Here is a 20,904-nt window from a genome sequence, read left to right as displayed (position 1 = left end):
CCCCTTTTTTAGTTTTTATGTTGGTCAATGTGGAAAATCCAAGCTCATATAGATACAACGTCGAAAATAGTAGCAAAATATTAAGTGTCTTTTTAAAAAGTGTTGGATATTCCCTTTGAATGTATATCCAAAGTTGTTCCAGACGTATCTCTTCAAATTTCATTTTTAATGTACGATCAGATGATAAAGAAATAAAATCTTCCTCTTCTTGAAGGGCGAATTCGTTCTTTACAAAATGGATTTCGTATCCAATCATATTTTTCTACATTAAGGGATGGAAAATAACTAACTATTTGTTCATATAATAAAGATAAATGTTCTGTTATTATAGAAATAATTTCGGTTGCATCTTCATTTGAAATTAATGGAAACATATCGACTGTCCTTTTTTCTAATATTCGATTATTCCAAAATGAAATTTTGTTCTGGAATATTAGCAATTTATCAGTGCAAGTTAAAATGTTTTCATTTCTTCCTTGCATACTTACTTGTATTAACACTGTTCAAGTTATTAAAAACATTAGCTAAATACGCAAGTTTAGTACACCCATATACTACTTTCAAAATAATTCACAAAGGTGTGGTTACACTCTTTTTGAAAAAAAGTCAAAAGCTCATTTCTGAGTTCGTAAACCCGAGTCAGCACTTTACCTCTTGATAACTTGTCATATATCTTATAATCTTGTTAGTCTTTACGATAAATTAAGATTAACGTGATCTAGAAAATAAGAAAAAACATAAAATTGGAAACAATTTTGATATCATTTAATAACAAAGAATTCAAGAAAACGTAAATAAAAGAAGAGATGAATTCAGATGAATTCATTATGAAAATTAAGAGTGAAACTGACGTGGCTATTGTTCCTGAAGATGACTAAAAAAGAATAGTCGAAATCGGTTGAGCCGAAAATAAAGAAAATTCCATCCTTCTGAAAAGCAAAGTTTTTTATTAACATAAATATTTCTTTGTTGTTTTTTGTTTCACTTTTTCATCATTAAACAAACATTTCTTTGCTATTTTTTGTCTCACTTTTTCAGCCTACTCTTCCAGTTTCCTTTTGATTGGAGTATCCGTTAAAATTTCTGCTTCTCTTTTTCGACTGTTTTTTCTGTCTTCAACAGGTGACTTGCATACATTGCCCTGCCCTGGTTGAGGTTCAAATGAGCTGTCTGGAGGCTTCTCTGGAAGCTGGTTTTCAGGCTGCTCTCTGTCGATGACATACCTTGGTGCAAAATCCACATTGGTGAAGATGTCACGATTGATTGGATATATTCTCGTGCATCGAAATCCTGATAAAATATTAGTTGAAGTCATCGCAAGTGGATATGCGCGAGAAACGAGCTGTGGAATATCATAAATGATCATCGATTTTCCCCGATTATTAATCATCCAATCGTCACAAGCAGAGTTATAAAATTTCTTAAATGGTCCATAAACAGTGCGGTCAAGTGGCTGGAGCTTGTGTGAACAATGCGGAGGAAACGATAAAATGATGATTCCATTTGATTTAGCAAAGTTGAGCCCTTCTATGCTAAAGTGGGAACCATGATTATTAAGAGGAAGCAGGCATGGTTTCTGAGGTGTGCTTTTCGCGTCCTCATGGAAATGTTGTAGAAATAGGACGAAATCGGCTTCTTGCATCCACCCGGATTTAGTTGCAGTTCCATTAGAACCTAGAAGCGCAGTGACTATGAAGCATTTATGATATTTGCAACACTTCATAAGCGAGGATTTTGATTTCTTTTGGCGTTAAACCACAGTAAAATATCCGCAGCTTGAAGAATATAATCTTTAAATTCGTATTCTCAACGTTATCAGGAAAAATCTTTCTGTTTGGAAAATAACCAACGATGATCGAAAGCTGGACTCTTTTCATCGTCGATTTCTCCCTGAGAAATGTTCTTGCAATATTTTACTAAAGTTCGATAGTTGATTTGATAATCAGCTGCAACTTTACGAATTGATAACCCCTTGCGGGGCTAATGCTTTGATAGTAGCGAGAGGAAGTTTCAGGAAAACCAATGTCTTCAACTACAAAATTTTATTTACAAAAAAATAACAATAATAACAAAAGTGTAGACGCGTTTCGAACCTTTTCAGGCAACCCTTCCTGATCAAAACTATAACGCGACCGGTAACATGGTAACTGATAACTGATCTCTCCGGACCGATCCTGGTTCCTTTTATCTCCGAGTCCATAACATCCCCGGTGAAAGTTTTCTTCGAGTCCTTGTCTGGACCAAAAGGATCTGCTGTCCAGATGTACGGAGAGAGTTCTTTTGAATAGTTTCGAACGCTTTCTGGCGTCCAGATGTTCGCCACGGAGAGCGTCCAGTAACATCTCCGGTGAAAGCTTTCCGGGAACCCTTTGCCTGGACCAAAAGGGTGTCCTGCCCAGATGACCGGAAAGAGATTTTTTGAACGGTTTAGAAAGTTCTCTGGCGTCCAGATGTTCGCCACACCCCTCTTTTCTCACTGATGTCTGGAGCAATTTCTCCTCAGTTTGTCTTTTTTTGTAGAATTCCTAACCATCTTTACCTGAAAAAACATTTAAAGTAAATTCCGGCGTTGGTTGTCACGCTTGACTACCATCCGCGGGGTTTTTATGACAACTAGCCCCAAACAGACATTTCAAGCAAATCATGATTTGGCGGAAATACCATAAGTAATAACCTTTAAATTTGATACAAAATAACATCATGCAAAGTTATAAAATCACAGAAAAGTAGTTAAGACATTGATTTCATTGAATAGAAAGTGCATAAATAATTTTGGCTGATCATGTAGTTCCCTTCGGCCCATTTATTGGTATAGTGCATAGTGTGCCAATGCCTGGATGATTTAGATATTAGCAGAATGGAAAGTCCTGCGCGTAGCCCTGATTGAAACCCCATAGAAGACATGTGGGATATGCTAGGGAAATCAGTTAGACCCCTTGGTGCCGCTATACAAACGCTAAATTCCCCAAATGATATTCAAAACCTGATTCGAAGGATTTCCTCCCTCGCTTGAATAGTATCCATTCAAGCGAGGGGAGGAAATACCCGTTATTAACATTTTGTCTAATTTACTTGTCACAGTTTAATTAAATTTCATCCACATCCATCACTTGTTTTAATTTCTGATGATGCTGCCGAACACGCTGCGATATCCTTTAGAGCTTGTAACTTTGGTATTAACAACAATAAAAACTTGAACAAAAAACAGAAGTGATCAGAACAGATGAGATCACAAGCTCCTATGTTTAAAATTAATTTCTTTTGTCGGTGCTCCTCACAGCAAGTTTCAAAGTGTAAAGCGGCCCATACACGACGACTCTCGCAGCGTCGCATGCAGCGACGCCAAGAGTCGAGCCGCATGAAGCATCGTGTGTAGGGAAGCGCCAGGACTTATGCGACGGCATCGGCAGCGGCGACGGCGACGGATTCAAGACCGTGGCAGGCTCCGGCGCCTTGCAAGAGTCAACGTGTATGGGATTGCGACGTGCATACGACACCGAAAGTATCGCTTTAGTTTATTTCCAACGTCCATCGAAATGGCATCGTTCGCCGAAAAAGATTTTTGGAAAAAATGTATAAACTTATATAGAATGTACCCATGTTTATGGGACTCAAAATGAAAAAATTACATCAACAGGAACTGAAAAACTACCGCCATAAATGAGCTTGTAAAATTGTCTGGCAGTGTTTAGCTTTCTGCCAGCAATATTTAATTTTCTACAAGCAGTATTAGTATTCTGGAACCAATTTGTAGTCTATTGATAGCAGTACCTAGCCTTGTATAAACAATATCTATCTTTTTAAGCAGTTTCTAGTATTGCATAGGTAGTATTTGTCTTCCGCAAGGAATTTTTGATCGTCTATAGGAAGTATTTAGTCTTCTGCAAGCAGTATTAGTATTCTGGAACCAATTCCTTGGCTATTGGTAGCAGTACCTAGCCTTCCATAAACAATATCTATCTTCTGCAAACAGTTTCTAGTATTGTATAGGTAGTATTTGCTTTTGCTGGCAATATTTAGTCTTCTACAAGTAGTATTGGTATTCTGCAACCAATTTGTAGTCTATTGGTAGCAGTACTTAGGTTTCTATAGACGATATCTATCTTTTTAAGCAGTTTCTAGTATTGTATAGGTAGTATTTGTCCTCTATAGGAAGTATTTAGTCTTCTGCAAGTAGTATTGGTATTCTTCAGCCAATTTCTTGGCTATTGTCTGGCCAGATATGCATTGGTATAGGTCCGTCGATAGCGGTTAAAGAAGTGCGGCACGACGCCACAAGAGTCTACGTGTGTAGGCCGTTAAAATCCGTCGCATGCGACGACTCTTGCGGCAACTCTGGCGTCACCGCCCCAAGAGTCATCGTGTATGGGCCGCTTAAGAAGATAACACGCATTAGCGTTATTCACCATTACTGAAATTAAATAGCGCCAAAATGGGGAAGGTCAAATCCAGCAATACGTTCAAAAGTTATTGCAGTTTGAAAGTGGTCATCATTTTAGGTGATGCGTTTTTATGTGACTAAGTATATATTATATAGTCAATTTTTAAATCAATTTTTGAAACGTTTGAAGAAAAGTTACATATATTACGATATCCCATACATTAAAACACACCACAATAAAAGAAATTGTTTAAAACATACATTAAAATCCTTTCCCATTTGATTTTTTTTGATTAAGTTTTGAGTCACGTAGGCGAGTTAGAACGTGTTTTTGGAGGTTGTTGCCGTTTTGGCATGTGGTAGTTTATATTATTGGTATGTCGTAGATCATCTTGTTGATTTAAAACAAGAAAAACGGGATTAAAATTGTTGTGATTAAAAATACAAACATTTTTTTTTATTTAGATAAACCGGAATGTAAGAAATGCAGTAAAGTTTTACAAGAATTGGAGAATATTGATGACGAAGCGGACCAATTGGGTATTGGTTTCGTGAAGATCAACGATGAAGCCCTCGCCGAAGAATATAATTTAGGTCTATTACCAGCTTTGGTTTATTATCGACATCAAATTCCAATTATTTATGAAGGTAATAAAGTATTTTTTTATGTCAAATCTATGTATTTAGGAAAGGGGAGGATTCGCATACAGCACCTAAGCCCTAACGGGCCCCTTGTACATCGTCCTGCACTCTCTCTGGCTACATCAACCAGCCTAAGGAATTTCCGAAGGTTAGGATACAGCTCAGAGGTGTGTTCCTGATCCTGCCATTCCTCTCCGAAGTCTCTCATTCTGAGGTCTTGCAGAGTGGGGCATTCACACAAGATGTGTCTAACCGTCTCCTCGCTCTCTTCACAGAGGCGATAGAGAGCACTAACAGCAAGCTTAAGGTTATAAAGATGATTGTTTACCTTACAGTGGCCCGTGACGAGTCCCGTTACAGTTCGTAGAGCGTTTCTACCAAGCCTTACGAAAGACAAGGCTGCCTCTGCTGAGGGATAATGTAATACTTCCGTAGACAGATGGCAGCTCTTAACCCTACCCCACCAGTTCATAAACGTTTTGTGGGTAAAATCTTTAATTATCTCAATCTGAGTTGATAACGACGAAGCGATTATTATCGGTTAAGGCGAACTTGCTTGACAGCCCTTTTGGCAAGCTTATCAGCGTGCTTGTTACCTGAACAAGTCAAGTGTTCTTTTGTTCATTGAAGTATAACACAGTTATGCACTGCGGCCTTCTCCAATGTCAGATGACAACCTATAACACGTCCTGAGGTAATTGTTATTCTACTCAGGGCTAAAATAGCTTGTCTACTGTCAGTGTAAATTGTAAAAGTTTTACCTACCAAGTTGGATCTGACAATAACGTCAGCGGCAAGTTGTATGGCGATTAATTCCGCCTGTATGACGGTGGTACTTTTATCTAGAGGTTCAGATACGTGGTGTCGGAGATCGTACGAGAAGACTCCGGCTCCAGCTCCTTCCCGTCTCCTTGAACTATCAGTGTCAGTCTCTGTCTTCTTAGGATTCACAGAGAGTTTTTGTTCGTCACACCAAGTCTCGATTAATTTGAGAGCTACTTGCATTCTATCAAAAATTTACACGTTTATGTAGTTGCCTTTGACGAGAATGGTTAAATCATCTGCGTAACCAACTGTGGTAAAGTTGGCTTCAGCGAGGCGTTTGAAGAGGCTATCCAGGGTGAGGTTCCACAAAAGTGGGGATAGTACACCCCCTTTTGGACAGCCTCGAGTAACTCCTCCTTGGAGACTAACATCGCCAGCCCGAAGCTCTATCCTAGCGCTATCCTATGTTTAACCCCTTCACGCCCAGTGACGCCAACGGTGGCGTTCTAGTAACGTGACTGCTTTTCACCAAGAACGCCTATGGTGGCGTCATAACATATTTTAATATAAGATAGTAGTGTTGGTGTGACATTGACATTTTTAAGGCTGGAAAGTTCAAGTTAAGGCTCAAGTTGGTGTTGCAGAGAGCTTGTTTTAGTTGGCTTTTTTGTAGTCCACAACCAGGTTGGGGTCCAATGAAGGGCGTGTTAGCTGCCTCTTTGGCCAGCTTGTCCGCCTTCTCACCCACCATAGGGTAATATCATTGCCCCTAGCGAGTTCTCTCAGGTTGCTGGTACACTCTCTGACCAGTGCGGAGTCACACGTGTAGGCCTGAATTGCCTTTAAGGCGGCCCGACTGTCTGTGAAAATGTTTATGGATGCACCTTTTTGTCATTTCTGTAGGTTCAAAGCGGTGCAGAAGTTTATAGTAAGAACTTCTGCTTGGAAAATTGTTATGTCCGAGCTGAGGGGCAATATGATGTGGCTATTTGGTCCACTGATGCCCATGCCTACTCCGGATCTTCCTGTCTTTCAAGCATCGGTGTACCAGGGTAGGGCTCCTCGTTTTAGTTGAGGCCCTCCCTTCGCCCAATCATCCCTGCTTCTAAATATGACCTTATACAGCTGGTTGAAATTATATTCGGTCGGTATGAGGTCCGTTTTAATTTCAATCAGGTAATTTTGACATGGGTCCTTGAGGATCTCGAGGTGTCCTCTGAGGTTACCCTACATCAACATGAGTGAAGAAGCTGTTTTCAGTGATAAGGCACTTAAGGCTGCCTCCTTTTGTTTATATAAATGGAACGGTATCAGACCGAGTAGGGCTTCCAAAGCAGCCGTCGGACAGGATCTCATTGCACCCGTTATGTTAACACATGCTAACCGCTGGATTTGTGCCAGCTGTTGTTGTGCTGTCTTATGTTTTGTTTTTGGCCACCAAACCAATGAGGCGTAGGCGACCATGGGTCTGATTATTGCTACGTAGGCCCAATGAGCCATTCGTGGTTTGAGACCCCAGTTCCTTCCTAGGAGCCTGCGTCAGATCCGGTTTGCCATGATGGCCTTTCTCCTCACCTTATCTAAGTGTGAGTTCCAGTTTAGTTTACTGTCAAGTATTACCTCTACGTATTTAGCTTCTGTTTTGAGGTTAATAGCACCATAATAGAGGTGATAGCACTCCCCCTTGGGGACATCCTCTTAGCGCCGTTATAGTCAGCGACTCGCCTCCCAAACTGGCTGTGATCTGCCGACTTTTCAACATGGCTATACACCACTTGATTATCGACGGATGTCTTTTACGTCTTTTACGTTTAGAGCCTTCTCTATGGATTCATATGAGGTGTTATCAAACGCACCCTCTATGTCTATGAAAGCACATAGGGCTGTCTCTTTGGTTACAATTGCCTCCACTAAAGTGCTAGTCAAAGCGTGGAGAGCGGTAATTGTTGATTTTGCTTTCTGGTAAGCAGTAAAATAGACAGAATTCCATCTCCTCCAGGCGATTTGAGGGGCTTGATTGGATTAGAAATAGCCCACCTTACTCTCTTGGGTGTGAAAATGTTCCCAGCTATGCTGCGAACCCTACCTGATGGACGGGTTATGTGCATTACTTCAGGGTCGGCATCTGCGTAGGGGCAGACTTTTGAGGTAGGAAAGTGTGTACTCAGTAGGAGCTCCAACGAGTCCTTAGCATCCTCAGTGTATTTACCATCTTGTTTGCATAGGTGGCCTAGATCAGTGTTGTGATCTTTTGCCAAGATCTTATGCAGACGAGCAACTGTAGGCGTATACCTTCACATAAGCTGCGCTAGGTTTTGCTTTTGGCTTTGCGGATAGCCAAGTTATATTCCGTTAGGGCTTTCCTATAGAGATCCCATGTTTGTTAATTCCTGACTTTATTATACAATGTGTCCGTAAAGTAACGGATATAGGCGATAAAATCATTATGATCGTTTATGGAAAAGTCCCTGAAAGGGGTCTAAAGATTTAAATTTTTTTCAACTTTTTGGTGTAGATTACAAATTTTGTCCGCCATTTTTAACCGAGTTATGACGTCATCGATATTTTTTTCAAATAGCAATCCCCCATTTTTATTGCGGTATATGAAAGAAGATGTTTTTCTGAATCTAGTTCCGTCAATATTAATATTCGTTACATAAGAAAATTTTCGAGAAAAATTACTTTAAAGTTTAATTACTTCAAATTTGCTTGACATAGAAAAAATAGCAGTAGCCATGAGTAACTATGGTAACCAATCATTTTAAACAATTCTCTAAGTTTTATAAGTGTCAAACACTGATTTAGTAAAGCTTGTTGTTTCTTATAGCACTGATTTAAACTGTTCTTACATCACTTTTGAGTTAATTTTTGTTTATTGTTTACTTTTATTTTTTTTCGTTGTTAATTTATGAAAATGGTACATTTGACCGAGCGGGAAAGAATAGAAATTCTGTGTTTGATTGGAATTGGGGATCGAATTCGAACTCAAAAAGAAGTAGTAGAGCTCTTTAATACAACATATCCTGACCATGAACCCATAAGCCAAAGTACGGTAAGCCGCATTGTCACTAAATTTAAAAATCATGGGCATGTACGGGATCTCTCAAAGTCTGGGCGACCAAATGTTTCAGACGAGGCTCAATATAACGTTGTTATGGCTGTGCAAGAAAACCCTCATATTACGGCCATTAGTAAAACAACGGTTTAGAAAATATTAAAAACCGCAAAATATCATCCCTAGAAGTAAGGTAAACCTCATTCATGAGCTCAATGAAGATAATTTTGATAGAAGATCGCAATTTTGTGATCAGTTACAACAATTGTACAACGACGACGGAGATTTCGTTAAAAACATAATTTTTTCCGATGAGGCAAGATTTACATTGAGTGGGCAAGTTAACAGGCAAAATTGTCGGTATTGGGCTACCCAAAATCCACATTGGGCAAGAGAATGGCATACCCAATATCCGCAAAAGATTAATGTGTGGTGCGGAATAGTACAGGATACTATCCTGGGCCCTTACTTTTTTGAGGGAACCTTAACTGGAGAGAGATATTTAAATTTTCTACAAACAGATCTCATTCCTTCAATAACGGCCAGATTTCCCGATGATGTTGACCCAAGTCGATTACAACGGCAATTGTTCTTCCAACAAGATGCGGTCGATCCTGTTCGTGCATATTTAAATCAAGTATTTCCCAATCAATAGATTCGGAGAAGAGGGCCAATTGAATGGCCTGCAAGATCACCTGATTTTGACTCCGCTGGACTTCTTCCTTTGCGGATATCTGAAGAGTAAAGTTTATACCACTAGACCAAATACTTTGGATAAACTAAAAATCAGAATCCGAGAAGAAGTTCAGCGAATAACTCCTGATATCTTAGAGAATTGTCAGGAAGAATTTAAAAATCGTTTAGGTTACTGTCAATTTTATTTTTTATTTGTAATTAAACCGATTGTTATTCATGGCTACTGCTATTTTTTCATGTCAAACGAATTTGAAGTAATTAAAAAATTTCGAAAATTCGAAAATTTTCTTATGTAACCAATATTAACATTGACAGTACTAGATTCAGAAAAAAATTCTCTTTCATATTCCGTAATAGAAATTGGGGATTGCCATTTGAAAAAAATTTCGATGACGTCATAACTCGGTTAAACATGGCGGAAAAAATTTGAAACCTACACCAAAAAGTTGCAAAAAATTTAAATCTTTAGACCCGTTTCAGGGTTTTTTCCATAAACCGTTTATAATGATTTTATCGCCTATATCCGTTACTTTACGGACACACTGTATAGTCTTCTAATCATGACTCGCTGTTTTTCAAGGTCCTTATTCCACCAAGGCACATTGGATTGTGCTCTTTTGTGTTTTATTGGACAGCTTGATTCATACGCACTATGTATGAGATTGTTTAGTTGAAAAGAGGCTATTTCGAGATCCTCTCTACTTTCAATTTTTGTTTTGATTTCATCGACCTCTTCGCTGATGTATCTACAAAAAGAGCACCAGTCAGTGAGTGAGGGGATTCTGAATTCTGTTTGTTTTGTCATGTCTGCTACAATGACAAAGCGAATATGCTTGTGATCCGCTAAAGATTGATTTCACGTGAAACATGCCAGTTTGCGATTTGCGAACTGAGGCGAGGCGTGGCTAGGTTTAGCTCTAGCACCTCTTGTCGACTCTTGGTAACAAAAGTCGGTTCGTTACCTCTGTTGAGGATATCTAAATTTGTACTTTGTAAGTATTGATAAAGGTACTCACCCCTTTTGTTTGTGTCTGAGCTGTTCCATGCGAGATGATGTGCGTTCGCACTCTCTTCTGGGGTTATGCTTTAAGTTCTTTCCAATTCATCTATGGTCCGACATTGAAACATTGTCGGAAACCGTCCAATTGTGGATTGAAGACGAGATAGCCATCGAAGCGAGTATGATGTCGATGACTGATTGACCTCTAGCGGTTATAAAGGTCGGCTTAGAGCGTCGATTAAGAATATCTAAATTGCTGCTAAAAAGGAATTCACGAAGAGACTTATCTCTTCCATTATCATCAGCACTGCCCCAGGCAGTTGAGTGTGCATGAATGCGATGACAACATTCCAGTTACCTTTCCTGGCGTCCTCGGCCAGCCTTTCCAATCCTTGAGCCTTTCCATACGGAAGGTATACTGATGCCATCGTTATTTCCTTAACCTTTTGGTTGATGGTACATCGTACTCTAATCGACGTAACGTCTCTTCCTGTGTGCTGAGGCAACAGGTGAGCGTTTGCGTGTTTTGGTGCGTAAATGGCAGTTCTGACCTTATTAGTGGCAGGGCAGAACCGCTTAAACCACTGAAACTGCAGACCTTGGATTTTAAAACCTAAGATTCTTGGATCATCGCGATTGTGTTAATCATGTCAAATTTAATTTATTAATCTTATTTTACGTTTTAGGTGAATTAACGAGAGAAGAAGATGTCTTAGAATGGTTAGTTCAACATAAAAGTACCGGCGATGAAGAAGACATCATCGAAGATGTCACCTTAAAAACGTTGTCCACTCTCATTGATAGCGTAGATCATTTGGCCGTCCTTTTTTGTAAGAACCACTTCTTACTTAGTTTTTTGGAACTTTATTTTCATTATTCCTTTTTCAGATGATCATGGAGATGAAGATTCGATGAATGTCCTCGAAGAGCTCGAAAACATCGACGACGACTGCGATAAACACGGAATACAATTTGTAAAAATCGATGATCCAAGCGGTGCCGACGAATATGGAATCGATTCGATTCCAGCGGTTGTTTATTTCGAAAAGGGAATACCCAACGTTTATGATGGAGACTTGGAAGAGGAGGCCGAGCTCCTCGATTGGCTCGTACATCAACTTGAAAAAGACGAAATTGAAGATGTTACCGATGAAATGTTGGATAAATTAGTTAAAGATGGAAAAACTGTTGCAGTACTTTTTTGTACGATTTTCTCCAAATTTATTAACACCTTTTATTAACATATTTATCCTTATTATTAGATGATGCCGATGATAGAAAATCACAAAAAGTTTTAAACGAATTAGAAAACATCGACGACGAATGCGATAAAATGGGCGTTGTTTTTGTAAAAATCGACAATGCGGACGAAGCGAAAGAATACGGCATTGAAAAAATCCCATCTTTAGTTTATTTCGAAAAGGGCATCCCCACTTTATACGAAGGCAACTTGGAGGACGAAGATAAAGTATTGAAATGGTTCGAACATCAAGTAAAAAGCGATGAAATCGAAGATATTACCGATGAAATGTTGGATATGATCTTGGAGAGAATGCAATATGTTGCAGTATTATTTTGTGAGTTACAAAAAAAATTAAATCAAAATAAATTATTAATCCTTTTTTTTAGATGATAAAGACCAAAAGAAAAGTCAAAAGATTTTAGCTGAATTAGAAAACATCGATGACGAATGCGATCAAAATGGAATTGTTTTTGTTAAAATCGACGACGATAACGAAGCCAAAGAATACGGAATTGATGTAATCCCTTCGTTAGTTTTGTTCGAAAAGAAAATACCTCACCTTTACGAAGGTGATTTATTAAAAGAAGATGAACTCTTAGGTTGGTTATTACATCAAAAGAAACATTCTGAAATTCCGGATATCACCGATGAAATGATGGACATTTTAATTGAAAGAACGAAATATTTAGCGGTTTTATTTTGTAAGAAATATTATTTTAATCACTTAATTTGTTTTAATCCCAATTTTTTTAGACGATAAAGATGATAAACAAGATATAAGGGTTTTAAATGAACTAGAAAACATCGACGATGAATTAGAAAAAGAAGGAATCGTAATCGTTCGAATCGATAACGATGCAGAAGCGAAAGAATTTGGAATCGACCATCTCCCTACGTTAGTTTATTTCGAAGATAAAATCCCATCGATTTACGAAGGTGATTTAATGAACGAAGATGAAGTTTTAAAATGGTTAATCGAACAAAAATCGACTGCAACAATCGAAGAAGTCACCGATGAAATTTTAGAAGATTTAATCGAAGAACACGAATACGTGGTGGTTTATTTCAGCGGATCATGCGATTCGGGAGAACATTGCGATAACATTTTAGAGGAGTTAGAAAATATTGATGATGAATTAGATGAAACCGGAATCATTTTTGTTACAACGGAAGATCAAAGTTTCGCGAAAAAGCACGGAATTAAATCATTCCCGAAATTGGTCTTCTTCAGAAACAAGGAACCTTTAATTTATGGAGGCGATATCGAGGATGAAGATGAAGTTTTAGCTTGGTTAACCGATGAGGATACTTTAGAGATTCCCGATAGAATCGAAGAAGTTAATACGAGAATGTTGGACAAAATTTTAGGGGAGAATGAACACGTCGTTGTATTTTTCTGTGAGTTTTTATGAAAAATTAAAAATTTAAATTGAATTAATTTTTTGTATTTAGATAAAGAAGGGGATAAAAAAGCCCAAAAAATTTTGCAAGAACTCGAAAACATCGACGATGAGTGTGAAGAAAAGGATATCGATTTCGTTAAAACATCCGATGATGGGATACAAAAAGAATATGATTTACCATCTTTACCCGCTTTGGCTTTTTATCGAAACCGATTTAGAGAAGTTTACACTGGCGATTTAATGCACGAAGAGGCTATTTTAGAGTGGGTGTTAAATTTACGCGATTCAAAACCGGATGTTATCGAAAATGTTGATAGAAAAACTTTACAGGTATTTAATTACTTTTAGTTTTAATTGATATTCAGAGTTAGATTGTATATTTTTATGGAACTAAAACTATACCATTTATAATCAAACTTAAAATGGCATTAATCAATTACAAATAGTCTCTGTTAATAAACTGTCTACAAAATCCTTTATATTAAGAAAAAGGGAGTAAAAAAGCACCAAATTTGTGCCGTTTAGAATACGAATTGCGTCTAGCGCAATTTACCTAAAATTCTTGATCTTGCAAAAAGAATAGTTCAGATGGGAAAAATCAAGAAGAAGAAGAAAACCCAAGAGAAGGGAAACGTAAAATAAATGTTACAGATGAACATCACCGTTTCTTTGAACTTAAAGTTGATGAAAATCCTAAAATCACTCTTAAGCAGTTGCAAGAAACATTACGAAATGATAAATAAAATTCGTTTTATTAGACAGTTATTAGACATAAAATGGAAAGAAAATCATCAAACAATATTACGAAATGAGTTTCAGCTTAATGTAAGCAAGGAGTGTATTCTACAACACCTTGATGGCCTCATGTTTACATTAAAACAAATACGTTTTGAAGTGGAAAACTTCAAAATGAAAACATGCCCATAATTTATTTAGACGAAACAAACTTTAATTTCTTTATTTCGCGAAATCAACCTCGTTCAAAAAAACTAAGTCGTTGTACTTTCATTGCTGCCGGTAGCTGGGGAGCAAATGTGCATTTTATCGGATATATCAGATATTATGAATTAAGAAGACTAATGATTTTGTTAGCCAATGCTTAAGGAGAGCTCAAAATAGCTAATGTTCAGTGGCTTTAATCATTGATAATGCTCCTTCCCAATGGGGTGTTGAACAAGTGTGTGAAGAACAAGAATTTCTTTGTCATAAACTTGTAAGGCTAAATTCTTAGAGTCCAATGCTAAACCCAATTGAACACGCTTGGTCAATTTTGAAAGCAGGTGTTAAGGCGGACTTGGCAAATGCAATTAGAAATATTTCGGAGGGACAGAATTCGAAAATTAGAAAATATTATACATACAGCGTGTCCGTAAAGTAACGGATATAGGCGATAAAATCAGGTCTAAAGATTTATTTTTTTTGCAATTTTTTGGTGTAGATTTTAATTTTTTTTCGCCATTTTAAACGAGTTATGACGTCATCGATATATTTTTCAAATGGCAATCCCCCATTTTTATTACGGAATATGAAAGAGGATTTTGTTCTGAATCCAGTACAGTCAATATTAATATTGGTTACATAAGAAAACTTTCGAAAAATTACTTTAAAGTTTAATTATTCAAATTTCCATAACATGATAAAAATAGCAGTAGCCATGAGTAACTATCTGACAAATAAAGACTCCTTGGGAACGATGAAAAAATTTATTTTTTATTACAAGATCAGTGCAACATGTTTCGTGATTCAAAATCTCTTCATCAGGCACGACGTCATTTCTTTACGGAGCATAAAATTGACCATCTTACAAACAAGGTGAACTTTGGAAGCGATTGGAAGAAAGAATAGGCATTACCAAAATTTAAAGGCCTTAAGGGCAAGTTAGTTTAGTTAAAAATATTTTTTCATCGTTAAAAAACTGGTTTTTATAGAAATTGAAATTAATTGAATTTTTTAACGATGAAAAAATACACTGGTCTTGTAATAAAAAATGAATTTTTTCATCGTTCCCAAGGAGTCTTTATTTGTCACTTACAATACACGATAAACATCGAATCAATTATCGCCAAAAATGAGTAACTATGGTAACCAATCACTTTAAACAATTTCTTAAGTATCAAAAAATGGTTTAGTAAGTAGTTGACCTCTTTAATACAAGATATCCTGATCGTCAACTCATTAGCCAAAGTATGGTGAGCCAAGCAGTGAGTAAATTAAAAACCATCGGCATCCCTTGAAGCATTTCTCTGGCATACCAAATGTTTCAGGGGAGGTTAAACAAAACGTGGTTTTAGCTGGGCAAGAAAAGCCTCATGTTACTGTAAGGAGTATTGGGTCTAATTTGGACATTAGTGAATCAACGGTTCACAAAATTTTAAAACCCGCAAAATATCTTTCCTATCAAGTAAACTTCATTCAAGAGCATTTAGTCGTAGTTTTTGCAACAACAATTTTACAACAACAACGAAGACTGTCAAAAACATAATTGTTAACGACGAGGGAACATTTACATTGAACGGACAAGTAAATAGACAAAATTGTCGCTATTGGGCTACCCAAAATTCATATTGAGCAAGAAAGTCACACTCCATATCCGCAAAAGATCAATGTGTGGAGCGAAATAGTACGGGATACCGTCCTGGGTCATTACATTTTTGAAGAAACCTTAACTGGAGAGAGATGGTTAGATTTTTTAAAAACGATAGCATTCCTTTCATAACAGACAGATTTTTCGATAACGTTGACTAAACCCAATTCCAACGGCAGTTATTCTAACAAGATGGCGCGCCGCCACACTTTAACAAGCTATACTAAATCACTTTTGGACACTTAGGATATTATTGTTCTTTTCTTCTCTTTCCATTGTTGAAAATTAAAATAAAAAATTGGTTTTCGCACTTTAACAATGGATATTTATTTAACTGATCAGCTTTAACCGGTTTCGCCTAATTTATATCGGCATCTTCAGAAAGCTTTCTAAATTATACAAAATACAAAATAAAATTAGTTACAAAAAATCTTAATCTAGTCGAAGGTAGTTAAAAAACAATTAAAAACTTACGTCTGGAACGAACACTTAAGACAAATTTTGATAAGTTATGTGGATAAAACAGATAGCAAAGCGATGTTATAACATCATTAAAAATATATGTAAAATTTGTGGAACGTTGAAAATGTTGGTCGTTTAGAATCTAAACGACCAACATTTTGTTGAACGATCTAAGCCTTAGATCGTTCATCGAAACAACTGACATGAAGGAAAAACTGAAATTAAGGTTATGTATGGTAAAAACGCGCCAAAATCGGAATCGATCGGAAACGATCGCCAGATGAACGAGGGTAACTACTTAGGTAGCAAGTAGTTCACCGCAACTTCTGGTGTCCCTCAGCTACCTTCCCATCCCTATTCTCCCACCCAATCCTTTATTTTTCCTTTCATTCTCCCCCCCCTTTTTTTTCCTTTTTTCCCTTATATTAAGATTCATTTGTTGAAGTCCTTTGATTATGTTGAATTTTGAATTTGTTGGTTTGGTGTTTTTTGTTAGGGTGTTATCCAGTTGCTGGATTGGCAACATGTACAGTTGGTTATTTCCGATTTTGGCGCGTTTTTACCATACATAACCTTAATTTCAGTTTTTCCTTCATGTCAGTTGTTTCCGTTGTTTCGATGAACGATCTAAGCGACCAACATTTTCAACGTTCCACAAATTTTACATATATTTTTAATGATATTATAACATCGCTTTGCTATCCGTTTTATCCACATAACTTATCAAAATTTGTCTTAAATGTTCGTTCCAGACGTAAGTTTTTAATTGTTTTTTAACTACCTTCGACTAGATTAAGATTTTTTGTAACTAATTTTATTTTGTATTTTGTATAATTTAGAAAGCTTTCTGAAGATGCCGATATAAATTAGGCGAAACCGGTTAAAGCTGATCAGTTAAATAAATATCCATTGTTAAAGTGCGAAAACCAAATTTTTTATTTTACTTAGGATATTGTTTAAAATGATTGGTTACCATAGTTACCCAATAGCCATTGCTATTTTTATCGTGTTAAGCAAATTTGAATAGTTAAACTTTAAAGTAATTTTTCTCAAAAATTTTCTTATGTAACCAATATTAATGTCGACTGTACTGCATTCAGGACAATATCCTCTTTCATATTCCGCAATAAAAATAAAATAAAAAACGACATAACTCGTCGTAATGTCGGAAAAAATTTAAAATCTATACCAATAAATTGCAAAACATTTAAATCTTTAGAACCGTTTCAGGGATTTTTCCATAAACCGTTTGTAATGATTTTATCGCCTATATCCGTTACTTTACGGACATACTGTATATAATTAGGAACGATATCGCGATATTCCAAAAATTAGTGTACAGTGTCTGTCACGACGAGCTGAGTCTATATGTATGTGGCAAACTAGTGGCACTATTGGTTCTGAAAATTTGCATATAGCGTTTATCAGAGGTGCTCGTTTCAGCTAAAATGTTTTCAGTTTTCTCCAACTTCTGGTTATACCGGAAATGGACCCCAACTTCGTTATTTTAAATGGAATGTACCAGTTTTTATTGAATTTTCGAGATCCCCGCTACATTTTAATATAATTTGGTATGTCTAGAGTGCATCATTTTTGAATTATTTCAGTTTTTTCGAAAACTTTGGCAGAAGTAACCCTTGACAATAAGAATAATTTTTCGAAATTACACTCGAGTCTAGCTAAATATTCTCAGGATGTAAGTCCTCTGTGTGTAAACAGACTCATAATTTATATAATCTTTGAAAAGTTTTTTAAAAAATTATACAGGAGGTCAGAAATTTGCGCAGAATTTCCCTATCTCGAAAAGTCGAAAACTACATTTTTTTAAATGGCAACCCCAATTTTTTCCTTCACCAGCGTATTGTACGCTGAAAAATAAGGGACCTTTGTCATTATACCTATATGTCAAATGTATGGTTTTCGTAAAAACTTGAAAAAAATAAAATTTTCTTGATTATTAGTAAATTTAAAATTATTAGTTGGCTTTTGTTTGGGGGAAGTGATATCGAACAAAAGTTATTGTGCGCTAGAATGTAAGGATCCCTGTACATAACTAACTCTAACAGGTGTATAGCCGGAATTTAAAAGCACATCACCTTTATTTTAAACATGGAGGATGTCACCTTTTGAGTTTACAATATTGTTTATTACCAAGTATAAAATTATGTATTTAAAATGTTAATCACGAATTAAAGATTGGTTTGTTAAATTATTGAATGTTAATTTGATGTTGATTAATGCCATTTTAAATTTGATTGGTGCTAATTTGAACTTGAAAATGTATAGAATTATCACCAAATCTAGAATTAGAAACATTCGGGTTTAGCTGTTAGTCTCTTAAGACGGTTAAACCTGAATGGTTCTAGTTCTAGGTTTGGTGTTACTTCTAGTGCTAGTGTTAATTCTAGTGTTAGTTGTTATTCACCGCTAGCTAGATTGTTGTATATTTTCATTGAACTAAAACTAGAAGTAATACTAGACCTAGAACTAGAAACATTCGGGTTTAGCCGTCTTGAGCAACTTTCTAGTTCTCGGTCTAGTGTTACTTCTAGTTTTAAGTGTTATTCAGCATTAGTTTGTTGTACAGGGCGGCAAAATAACCGTGCAAAGTACTGTATCTCGGAAACTACTCCTTGTAGAGACTTATTTTCAAGTTTCATCTTGAATTTAAAAATGTGGTTTTTCTCTGGTTTTTCTCGGAATTTCGCTGTACTAAGATAAAAAAATGTATGTGTATTTTAAAGTTTAGATAAATTATAGTTTTTTGTTAAAACATTTTTTGCCCTATCTTTAAAAATAAAGTGGTATTTCTTTAGGGCAATTAGTAGTGGTTAGTTTTGCAATTATTATGTGTTTAAAATAATCTTTATTTTTGTCAATATGATTTAAATTTTCGCTTCTAAATGGACTAAAAAACAATAGAATGTGGAATGATCTCCAAAGTGAGGTGAAGTATCTTCTAAACTAAGGCACATAAAAAAACTGATCGAAATCCATTAAATTTTCTTATAAAATCTTCTTTCACCGATATTTTAGGTTAGGAACATGATATCGAGGCGTGGTTTTCATGTTTAGGTTTCATTTTTTCATGAAAAGAAAGTAACCAATAGATTTAACTTTTCTAAGAAAATTCACAATTATTATTGTAATATCAAAAAATACTGATGTACTAACTTACAATCACTTCAAATAAGGTAGGATTTGTAGTCCAAGAAAAGCTCTTTTCAACGATACCAAGTTTATTATAGTCCATTTAGTCATTTTGAAATTATTGGCATTTGTTTATTTTTAGAGATAAGGCAAAAAGTTTTTAACAAAAAAAACTATAATTTATATAAGCTTTAAAAGGCATATACCCTTTTTTTATGTTAATATAGCGGGATTTCGAGAAAACCCGCAGTTGTTAATTAAAGATGGCGCTTGCGCTCCCTAGCTGATAATAATTTTCAGGATTTTCTCTTAGTCACTTTAGTTATTAAATTTTTTACCGCAAGTGTGTACAACGAGTAGTTTCCGAGATGTAGTACTTTACAAATTTTTTTGGCCACCTGTACAGGGTGAGTTAAAAAGAATGGAAAATCCAAATACCGGAGACACTAGACACCAAAATATGACGATTTAGTTTTATTTTGAAATTTCTTGATAATTTTGAAGCTTTTTGTACTATTAACATAAAATTTGGTAGTTTTATGTTTTCGGGCATGAGAAATACGAATTTAAAACTTATTTTGTGATTGCTCGTAGAGTGAGCTAGATACACACTGCTCATTTGATAAATCAAATCATAACTTTTTTGGCTGTCGAGCTACGACTAATAAGAGCTACAAATCACAAAGAGCGTTCATTTTTACATAAAAAGGGTACTCTTATTTAAATTGTCTAAGTCTATCGGTTTTCGAATTATTTACTTTTAAATGTTTAATAGTATATTATTCAACAAGCGTATAATGGCGGCCCACGAAGATGAAGTTGCAATACGAGCGAGCAAAGCGAGCGAGTGTTGTAATCTGAGTGGATAACATCCATTATACGCAAGTTGAATACTATACTTTATCTACAAATATTTAATTTTGAAAAAAAAATCAAAAAAACGAAAAAAAATAAACTTGATAGACATTTCCGACATAACCTCAATATAAGAAAGCTGTCATTTCTATTAATGTTTCATTTTTTTATTAGTAGGCTGTATCAGAACTGTGGAATAATGGCTTCATTATTCAACACTTTGTCAGTCATGGGTAATGCGTGTCATTACCCGTCAAAAATCAAATGTGTAACGAATAGATAATTCAATAGTTGTAGATAAATTTATTTTTACTTCTAAAATGCTCATGTTTCGATAATTGTTTGTTAATTGTCAACATTGTTCTAATTTCCGTGTGTAATAATCATCTTTACCAACAATAAAGTTATTACCAATTTGAAAATGCCACGACATAATGAGTTTTCTAATAGTGATATGCGAGATACAATTTGTTGTTTTGCTCAAACCAATTTTAATGGTTTAGCAGCAGGTCGAAGATTTTTAAAGCTATATCCAGATTGAAGGCAACCTAATCATAAGTTATTTAGGAATTTCTACAATCGCCTTGGCGAAACGGGGTCTTTTCGTCCTTAAAGTAACAGTGGTTCGACAAAAAAAATTAGCGTCGATGAAAAAGAAGAGATCCTGG

General features: G+C 36.0%; 1 protein-coding gene across 6 annotated transcripts in view; it reads left to right on the top strand.

Moving 5' to 3' along the window:
- LOC111418597 (hulk) overlaps positions 1-20,904 on the top strand; it is a 79,281-nt gene that overhangs the window by 17,375 nt on the left and 41,002 nt on the right. For all 6 annotated transcript variants that reach the window (XM_071195332.1, XM_071195330.1, XM_071195331.1 and 3 more), the window contains 7 exons: positions 4,847-5,029; positions 11,226-11,369; positions 11,428-11,742; positions 11,802-12,116; positions 12,169-12,483; positions 12,536-13,180; positions 13,235-13,515. In XM_071195332.1, coding sequence (XP_071051433.1) covers positions 4,847-5,029; positions 11,226-11,369; positions 11,428-11,742; positions 11,802-12,116; positions 12,169-12,483; positions 12,536-13,180; positions 13,235-13,515 — 2,198 coding nt within the window. The remainder of the gene's footprint in view (positions 1-4,846; positions 5,030-11,225; positions 11,370-11,427; positions 11,743-11,801; positions 12,117-12,168; positions 12,484-12,535; positions 13,181-13,234; positions 13,516-20,904) is intronic.

The sequence above is a fragment of the Onthophagus taurus genome, chromosome 3 (genome assembly GCF_036711975.1).
Source record: "Onthophagus taurus isolate NC chromosome 3, IU_Otau_3.0, whole genome shotgun sequence".
Taxonomy (NCBI): Eukaryota; Metazoa; Arthropoda; class Insecta; order Coleoptera; family Scarabaeidae; genus Onthophagus; species Onthophagus taurus.
Note: the sequence above shows the minus strand (reverse complement) of the source record. Positions and strands in the feature narration are given on the sequence as shown.